Source organism: Dermacentor silvarum, chromosome 10 (genome assembly GCF_013339745.2).
Source record: "Dermacentor silvarum isolate Dsil-2018 chromosome 10, BIME_Dsil_1.4, whole genome shotgun sequence".
Classification (NCBI taxonomy): domain Eukaryota; kingdom Metazoa; phylum Arthropoda; class Arachnida; order Ixodida; family Ixodidae; genus Dermacentor; species Dermacentor silvarum.
Window position 1 is genome coordinate 121,797,968 of NC_051163.1, and position 9,918 is coordinate 121,807,885.

At 47.9% G+C, this 9,918-nt stretch overlaps 1 protein-coding gene across 2 annotated transcripts; it reads left to right on the forward strand.

Annotated features, from left to right (window-relative positions):
- The first annotated feature begins 5,697 nt into the window (after nt 1–5,697).
- Nucleotides 5,698–9,464, forward strand: LOC125940725 (uncharacterized). Of its 2 annotated transcripts, none has more exons than XR_007463923.1 (2): nt 5,698–7,404; nt 7,706–9,464. XR_007463923.1 is itself a non-coding variant. In XM_049657200.1 (2 exons), exons 1-2 carry the CDS (start codon nt 6,925–6,927, stop codon nt 7,992–7,994), a joined length of 780 nt encoding a protein of 259 aa, XP_049513157.1. In that variant the 5' UTR covers nt 5,698–6,924; the 3' UTR covers nt 7,995–9,464. The 2 variants fall into 2 exon arrangements, 1 of the variants encoding a protein (XP_049513157.1); XM_049657200.1 differs by having other exon boundaries at nt 7,695–9,464.
- Nucleotides 9,465–9,918: the final 454 nt, after the last annotated feature.

Below are 9,918 nucleotides of genomic sequence, written 5' to 3' on the forward strand. Positions count from 1 at the left end.
CAGTGTGCATGTCAGAATTAAGCTTGTGCTGTCAATTTGAACCATATGCCGTGTATCTGTAGTGTCATTTCCATTTACTGCATGCATGATGCAACTGCTAAAGTCCTCATTTATATTCGTGCAGAGGTCATCGTGCAGAAACGATGGAAAAGCCTGAGAGACAAATTTCGGAAACTGGCCAAAGTGCAGGAGGATGCACAAAAGAGTGGCGCTGGAACGGATGACGTCGACGATTCCTTGGCGGACAAAACATGGCTCTACAGTGACCTGCTCAGCTTCCTTAAAGACACTGTGGAAGCCTGTGTCTAGTAGCTGAGGCTTTAAGTGTGTTTGGACGGATGCCCACTGAAGAGAGTCTAGACTATGATAAGGTGAAGAACACTTTATTGCAAAGCTTCCGGCTAACCGCCGAGGGTTTCCGCGAAAAGTTCAGGCCACGTAAGCCGGAAGACGCGGAAACTGGAAAACAGTTTGAACTACTTTGAAAGATGGATGGAGTTGTCGGAGGCCAAGAAAACATATGAAGGGGTGCGGGACAAGGTCGTAGGAGAACAATTTCTCGCCAGGTGCAGCGACAGTTTGGCAATATTCCTCAAGGAGAGGAAATTAAAAACAGTAGAGGAGATGGCTGCGCATTCAGATCAGTTCGTAGAGGTGCAGGGACTAAGAAATTTAGGAAAGAGTGACAAAAACGTGCTGATGACAGCAGTAGGGGAGACAAGGAATCGGGGTCCAATGAACAGGCAAGGGACACCACAAAGATGTTTCCTTTGTAACCGGCTGGGACATGTAGCAATGAACTGCTGGGTGAGGGATAATCGACGTGGTCCACCAGTGGTTTGCCAGCTGAGTCAAAAGAGAGGTCATAGGGCGGACAAATGCACATCAAGATACGTGGGCAAAGCAGCATGTATGATGAAATGTGAAGAGGATGGGCCGAGAGAAAAGAACATGCCCATGGTGGAGGGCGAAGTACAAGGACACAGGGCCACAGTATTGAGAGAGGGGTGAAGGAAAAGGAATTGTGTAGGCTAGTACAGGCGTTTGTGCTCAGTAGGATAGTTTATGCGACGCCTTATATGAAGTTGGACGCGACGGAAAAAGGCAAGGTGGATGCTATGATTAGGCAGGCGTATAAGGCGGCCCTTGGGCTGTCTAACAATGCGCCTACCGAAAGGCTGCTGAGATTAGGGGTGCATAACACCCTGGAAGAACTACGGGAGGCACACTTGGTGATGCAGCTCGCTAGGCTTTCGAAAACTAAATCGGGCAGGGACATATTGGAGAGGATCGGTATTGGGGTTAAGGCTCCTGTCGGGGACATGAAAACTCAGGTGCGGCGGGAACTCCACAAGACCTTATACATAAAGCCTTTGCCCAAGAATATGCATCCGATACATCATGAGGAACGCAGGAAGGCAAGAGCTAGAGCTTTACATGCTAAGTACGGGAAGTACAACGGGGCAGTCTATGTAGACGTTGCGGAGTACAAGGACAAGGACGCATTTGTGATTGCGGTGGTGGACGGACGGGGACGCTCGATCGCCTCTGGATCGGTCAAAACCCGCTCCTCAGAAACTGCAGAGGAAGCGGCAATAGCGCTAGCTATAGCTAATACTGAATCTGACCTGATTCTCAGCGATTCAAAAACAGCCATCCGAAATTTGGCAAGGGGCAGAATATCTGTCACGGCGGCACATTTGCTGAATAGGGCCACGAGACGAGAGACTAGGGAGGTGGAAATTGTCTGGGTGCCAGCACACTCTGGGAATCCTGGGAACGAGGCGGCTCACATAAATGCTCGAGGTTTCGTCAGCCGAGCAGGTGGGCTGGTCGTTCCAGGGAGGTCCACGAGAGATGGGCTGGTGTCCTTTCACGACATTACAAACCACTATAAGCTGGAGCGGAGGATTTACCCACCCCCAGACAAGAAGATGACTAAGGCGCAGGAATGCATATGGAGAAGGTTGCAGACTAGGTCTTTTCCCAATCCATACGTGTTGAGCAAAATATACCCGGAGGAGATTAAGCCGGAATGCAGATGGTGCCAGGAACTGGCAACCTATGACCACATCATATGGGAATGTAGCATATTGTCGCCACCGGTGGATATTATGCCTGATCCTTCTCTCGAGCAGTGGGAGGCCGTGTTGGCCAGCTCAGACCCGGTCGTACAGACCAGCGTCGTGGAGTGGGCCACCCAGGTCGCCGTCAACCATGGGTTGATGGCCATCTAACACGGAATCGTCCGCACATGCTTTTTGACGAAATAAAGTTTTCTCCATCCCATCCATTGAGAGACACAGAGTCACAGGGGCACCCGCGAACTCCTTTGAACTCCGTCGTCTTTATCTTGAAGGAGATGAGCTCGGTGTCACACCGTCTCCCTTTCGCCAAGGAAGTTTAATGAAGCTTTTCGCGAAGGGAGTTCGGCAATGAACATTACGGCTGGATGGAGTACTGTGGTTCCCAGATAGCTACAGCTGCGAAAAAAACCACGTTAATAAAGTCGTCGTAACTGACTCACTTACAAAGTTTAGCATTACTATTTGTTTTGCCTTTGGTTATACACCACGTAATTGGAGCTTTCAATTTGTTTTTAAGGACATGAGCACCTGTACTCTCTACACCATGCTTCGCCATCCCGCATGGGAAAGTGTCGTTCCATCATTTCGTTTGTTCATCCGCGCGCGAGCCGCACGTGTAGTACGGCAAAACTCTCCGGTCGGAAAACACCGCAATGAGGGATCCCAGCGCCTCATCGTCTGCTTCGCTCGCACCGGCATCGGAGGTTCGGAACGGCAGCAACCCTTCACAGCCACGGTCAACGTGGACGGAGGCGGAAACCTGGGTGTTGATCCGGCTGTGGGAGGACCACTCAACCCTTTACAGCCCAGCCCGCACAAATGTGTGGGTAAGCAAAAGCAGTCACTGAACGTTACCTACTTCAGTTTCGGTTTCAGAGACCTCTGTCGGCAATGTCAATGTCCCGGAGAATATATCATTTTCAATGGTTCATGAATTTGACCACCAGAGGGCGAGGAATTTCTCAAAGAAATATGGCGTCTCAGCATCTACGTCCACGCCAGCCACCTCCGAAAAGTAAGTCGGCATTTGTTCTTGATATTCGTATTTTTCCCGAAAAACTTCTATAGAATAGCAATTTTAAGACGTCGGGAAACAAGTAGCACTAAAATATTTTCTCGTTCTCATCGCGGGCGTTTTGTGGTCACGCGCGAAAAAGCCACACGCACGTTTGTGCGAGCTGGGCGTTTGTTGTCGTGAAATGCGTCGCGGTACAGTGCAAGTTGGCATGCTCGTGCGCTGTTGTGACCAGCGCGGTATATCTTTTCATTCCGAAAAATTTTTTGCGAGTTGTATTTACGGCTCCCCTGTAGGTGTTTTATGGCGTTTACTCATGCGTCAAGTTAGCGACACAATGTGACGTTGCGTGAAATATGATTACCATTAGTGGACAAATTATTGGTTCCGTGATTGCATGAAACAACAGCTGTATCTGAAACCGTGAGGAACTACATTTAGCGTTGCATAGGTGTATAGTTGTAACATTTTATTCGTTTATTACCTTTCATGAATCACAGTGAGGATCAAAATTGTTTGGGGAGGTTTTTGATGCAATAGTTCAACGCCATAGCTGTCAGTTGGCAACGAGCTTTTTGTTGTGGTGATGCATAAGTTTTGCACTCTTTTCACCTGCAGGAATTTTCAATCCAGAGGACGAAAATGATATGGAAGAAATTTTGAAGCTCCTGGATTCCTCTGACGTCGAATTCAGTAGCGACGATGACGACGAGCTGGCAGAAATTCAAAATCGTGAATCAAATCAACCCGGCGGTGAAAGCAACAGTGACAATGATGAAGATATTGATCACTCTGTTCCCGCACCTTCTGCCTCGGGTGACCAGTCCACAAACCCTGCGAGCAATGGTAGAGGTCGCACCTTTTGGATGAAGAAGCCGTTTCCCAAAAAGCCTGACCCGCCTGGAGCCGTTGAAGGGGCCGATGTTTTGGTAGATGTCAAAAGTCCATTGGCGTACTTTTCAGAGTATTTTAACGAACAGTTTTTTGAAAATGCCGCTGAAAAGACCAATATGTACCACATGTCAAAGCATGGGAAAGCTCTGCAAGCAACCGCGCAAAAGGTAAAGCAGCTGTTCGGTATGCATTTAGTCATGGGCTGCATTCGATTTCTGCAGTTGCACATGTATTGGAAAAGAGGGTACCATTTCGATCTCATCAGCAGCGTAATGAGACGCAAAGAATTCAAGAAGCTACGGTCAAGTCTGCACTTCGTAGACACGGAAAAACCGCGAGAAGCCGAGGATGTGAACAGGCTTTGGAAAGTTCAACCAGTAATTGACGTGGTTAGGAACCGATGCACGCAACTGGAGAGAGCTCCCCGTTGCTACTCAGTTGATGAGCAAATGATACCATTTACTGGTAGGTGTCCTCTCCGCCAATATGTGAAGGGAAAGCCCAGGCCACTCGGGCTGAAAAATTTTGTTGTAACCACACCTGAGGGTTTAGTAATAGACTTTGAGATCTATCAAGGAAAGTCCACTCCCCTTGCTGAAACGTCACTTGGCTTGGGTCCGAACGCTGCGCTGAGACTAGTCCGCACATTGCCAGAGAAATCCTCGATATTTTTTGACAGGTACTTCACCACCATCCCTCTTCTGGACGAACTGCTAAAGAAAGGCATTGATGGCACGGGTATTATCATGGCGAACCGAGTGCGTAATGTCCGCTTCAGAAGCGATTCGGAAATGAAGCAAGGAGACTTTGATGAACTCACTCGAAACGATGAGAAAGTAGCAATTGTCAAGTGGAAAGACAGCAGGACGGTGCTACTGGCTTCGACTTGTGCCGGTGCCACAAATGTCGAACCTGTGAAGTGGTGGTGCAAAAAGGAGAAGTACATCGATGTGCCCGCTCTGGAAGTCGTCAGGCGCAACAATGCGAGTATGGGAGGTGTCGATACCTGTGATCAACTAGTTGAATATTACAGAGTGGCAGTGAAAACTAAAAAGTGGACATTGAAGGTCAGTTTGCACATGGTTGATCTTGCAATTGCCAACTGCTGGCTCGAATACAGGGACGCCTGTCGAAAAGATGCGGTGCTCAGGCGAAACGCAATGAGCCTCTTGGACTTTCGTCTTGCTGTCGCTGAGGCACTTTGCGCGTCACCCAAACGCAAGAGACTCGAAAGCAACAACGAAAACGTCCAACCAAATCATTCTACCGAGAGATCCCCTGGAGCTGCGAAGATGCCTGGCGTGGACAAACGTTTGGACTCATATGACCACTGGCCATCAGTGGACAGCTTGTCGTGTGCACGTTGCTGCAGGCTTTAAGGGTTTACTTCTCGCACTCGAACGCGTTGTGAGAAATGCAATGTCTACTTGTGCCTTTCAAGTGACAAAACCTGTTTTAAAGTGTTCCACACACAGCGCTAACAATGTACTTTCTGCTGTAAGTCAAGCAGTTTTACATGCATTCCTTGCTACATGGTTCACATGAATAAAAGCCCAGCCCACACATATGTGCGGGTATGTGTTCTACGTCAAATAAGCCGATTGTCGTCTTCTTACTTTTCAAAACTCTATTAGTACGCAGAAATTAGTAATAATATTCGATAATATTAATGATTAGTCCTTTATATTTTTGTCGGGCAGGAAAGGGTTAATGCAACTCAGAGGGGAGAAGCACAATGCAAAAATATATGACGCCATTGTAGCAGCTCTTGCGCAGAGCGGCATCAGGAGAACTCGCCGGCAGGTGCAGACCAAGATCGACAACCTGACACAGAGATACAAGTAAGCAACGTGCACTAAGCAGAGAACGAGAACAGGGGGGCGCAGGAAAGTCCTAGTTTGGCGGTACTCGGAGATATGTAATAACTAGGGGTGTCATGCTTATAGTGTTCTTGAGGACCGCGGATTCAAGGAACTCATGGCAGAGGCTGTTCCTAACTATCGCCTACCATCGTGCACCACGCTTTCACGTACCCTTGTTCCGCCCTTGTTTGATGACACATGGAAGAAATAGAAGGACGAGCTCGGCAGTGCTTTTGAAGGGGGTACAGCTGCTGTCACGTTTACCAGCGACATGTGGACATCACGCACCAACGAGAGTTATGTGAGCTTCACTTGCCACCTTCTCACTCCAAGTTTTCGGATGAAGCGGTTCACGCTTAACACTCGCCACGTGGCTGTTAGCCATTCCGGCAAAAACATCGCGCAAATGCTTCTCGAGATGTGTGCGGAATGGGAAATATCGGATGGCTGCCGCAAGTACATCGTCACAGATAACGGACATAACATCCGTGCCGCGGTTAGAAGGCTCCTGTGGACTGAGTGTGCATGTTTCGCCCACACCCTGCAGCTAGCTATTCATGATGCAATCCCCAACACACTGTCAAATGACCGTCTGTGCAAGAAAACGAGGCAAATCGTGGGCCACTATAAGGACAGCTCGTCTGCGCAAAAGAGATTAGATGAGTACCAGAAGAATATGGACAAAGATCCACTTTGTCTGGTGCAAGATGTAGATACAAGGTGGACCAGCGAATACCTAATGCTGTCCTGCCTCTGGACTTGAAGGAGGCTGTCTCTGTTGAGCTGGCAACGTCAAGCAGCAGCATTGGTGGTCTCTGATCAGCAGAATGGAAAGAGGCACTTGAATATGTGGAAGCACTGAAGCCCTTATACGATGCAACTGTGATAACTAGCGCAGACAAATACCCATAACTTTCCACTCAGATACCAATTATTTTTGGCATGCTAAGTTGCCTAAAGTTGCCTCAGAAACTTTAGCGGCACAACAGGCTTTCATAAGGAACTGGCAAGGTCTCTCAATACCAGATTCCCCTTGTATGCCGAGGAAAAAGAAGCATGCTTGGCCATGTTTTTGGACCCACGCTTCAAGTCTACGGTATTCAGAAACAACAAACAAAAGGTGATGTGGTTGAAAGATCTGGTGCTTCAAGATATTGCCCTATGCCCTGCTGTGGAAGTCACGCAGCAAGCAGCAAAAGTGCAGGAGCCACAACAGTGTGTGCAGCCATCCTCCGATGTTTGGAGTGCTTTTGACAATCTTGCAAGCAGTCAAGTAGCAAGTTCACCATTGTCTACTTCAGAATGGGAAATTAATGCATATTCTGAAGAAGCCCTACTGAAGAAAGAGAGCAACCCATGTGACTGGCGGCGGACTGTGGGCACCTTCAGATACCCCAGTATGGCAAAGCTTTGCCTCAAGTACCTACCAAGTACGTCTCCCTGGCCATTTTTTTCCGAAATACACAGGGTCTTGGGTGCACTGCCGGCGAATGATCGCTCCCTCATTCAGGAGAGCCCTTGCTCTCCAGATGAAACTGTTGAAATGGTAAGTGCTAATATACGTGATACTTTAACCTGTTTATAGAAAATAAGCCCTGAAATCTAGATTTGCCATGTTTTTATGAGCACTCGAATTACTTCCCCCCGAAAAAAAGTTTCCTAAAGAATTAGGAAAACTGGAATACCCCACCTAATACACGAAATACTTTGCTTGTCATATACACAACAAGGTTGTTTTGTGTGGCTTTGCACTCGGGTGTAATGAAATACCACTGAAAACAGCCAATTGATGTGTAGGTGCATGGCATAAACAACAAATATTTTTATTCATTCCAGATAATTTCCAGCATGGAACATTCAAATGGAAATACCTCAGGAGAGGAGGAGGTGGCAGACACAGTGGAAGACGCTGCAAGCGATAGCCAAGGGCCTGCATCCACCAGACAACAGTGCCGCCCACAAAAACGGATGAGGCAGAGTGCCGCAGAGAACTTCCGCAATAACTTGCTGGAGCAACAAAATGAACTGATAGCTACATTGCGAGATGCAACTAAAGTTGATCAAGTTCTGCGGGAGCGGCAAGTGAATGCCCAAGAGAAGTTGGTGGACCTGCTGTCCCAGTATTTTAATAAATAATTTCACTTTTCGACTTCTTGGCTTGGCTAGTGGTTCACCTGTTAGTGAAAGTGCATGGCAACTGCAGCTAAAATGTTTTTTCCAGTTTCGATGAGTGCATCCGTAGTGTGTGTTGGCAGCTGAAATATTGTGTTGTACAGCTGCGCCTCACCGATCCATTGCTGCGATACTGCTGACATTGGTAAGCTGCGATACTGCTGACACTGGTCACGTGAGAAAAGATTCTACGCTCGTGACCGAGGAGAGAGTGACGCTTCAAAGGCTTGGATAAACGCCAGCGACTGCGCATGAAATTGACAACTTCAGCCGACAAAGCGACACAGAGATAGCAGCGATGGAACCTGCAGCCCCGTACACTATCGTCAACCTTGATTTTAACGATCTTTTCAGAATTCTGAGTAACCACTTGTGCTGAGAAAAAGCGAAGCTAGCCTGCAGTGATCATGATAACGGTCTGGTAGTGAAACTGTACATGATGTGCGACAACTGTGGTGAGATCGCGGATGCGTGGAGCTCGCGCCGAGTGGAGCAATTGAAAAGGTCAACAACCTTTGAGGTAAATATGCTTGCGGGACGTGCGGTGCTTTCGACTGGCAATGGCCAAACTGCCATGAACAATATATTTTCTGCCGTGGGGCTGTGCCGGCGAGTAAGCACAAGAAGACATTTCAGTGGCATCTGAAAAATAAGCTGGAGCCCGCTGCTAGGTGCGAGTGGCCGAAGAAGTTGTACGACAGTGCGCGTGAGAAGTCGCATTGCTCTACGAGGACTTGCGCTTCAGACACAGGGGTAATGTAGCAGTATTTTTTGATGGCAACTGGATGACACGGTCATTCTTTGCACATTGGCGTTGAACCTGTTGTTGAAGTATTTACCGTTTATGTTCTAGACTACGTAGTGCTATCGAATTTTTGTTTGGGCTGCGAGTTCGGCCCGAGGCCGGGTAGCGAGTGTTACGAGTAATGGAGAGAAGCTCATCCATGCCAAAAGAACACCAGCAGTAAATCTGGGCAAATGGAGGTAGAAGTAGGCCTCATTCTTTTATAAAGGCGCAATCTTCGCTATACAACAGTCTTGTGTGACGGCGATAGCAGAACGTACAATGCTAAAAGGATACTAAAGTTTATGGCTTTATTGACGTGGAAAAAGAAGACTGCACCAACCAGATTCAAAAGCAAATGGGGACGGTCTTAATAAACTTTGTGCAAAAGCAGAAAACAAAACTGTAGTAGGAAAGGAGTGACTCACTGGTGACCTCCATCACCAGATTCTGCCCCTACCATGGTTGTGCACTTAAAAGTCACATGAAGGGGATCTGGATGCAATGCAGCATGCTGTGATGGCCCCGTACTATTATATTACATCCACTGACCAGTGCACAAACCACAGCTTGTGCCCATGGTGAGCAGATGTGCTCGCAGAATGCCGCAAAAGCTGAAGGAGTGCCTGACCCAAAGCATAAAGCATAAGTACAACTTGCCCAGAGATGTTGCAGAGGCATTATTGCCTGTTTACCAGCACCTGTCTGACCGGAGTTTGCTGCAGAGATGTCAAAGGTGGAAAACCCAAAACTCGAATGAAATTTTACATTCAGTGATTTGGAGTTTAGTCTCCAAAGAGCAGCACTCTTTCTTTTTGCAGTTCAAGCTGCCATTGCAGAACCTGTGTTGCATTTCAACAGGGGAAACCAGAATGCTGCAGCATCAATTCTACGTGAATTAAGCATGAATGTGACCAGCATTGGCTTTTTTGGGACCATTTGCGAAAAGCAAACGCAGCAATCGCTATGTACTTGTGATGACAGACTACCACACAAAGTGGGTAGAAGCAGTCGCATGCTTCGCTGCAACGGCCACTGCGGCCGCCCAAGCTTTTGTAGAGCAAGTAGTTCTGCAACACGGAGCACCGGCGAAGATAGTCACTG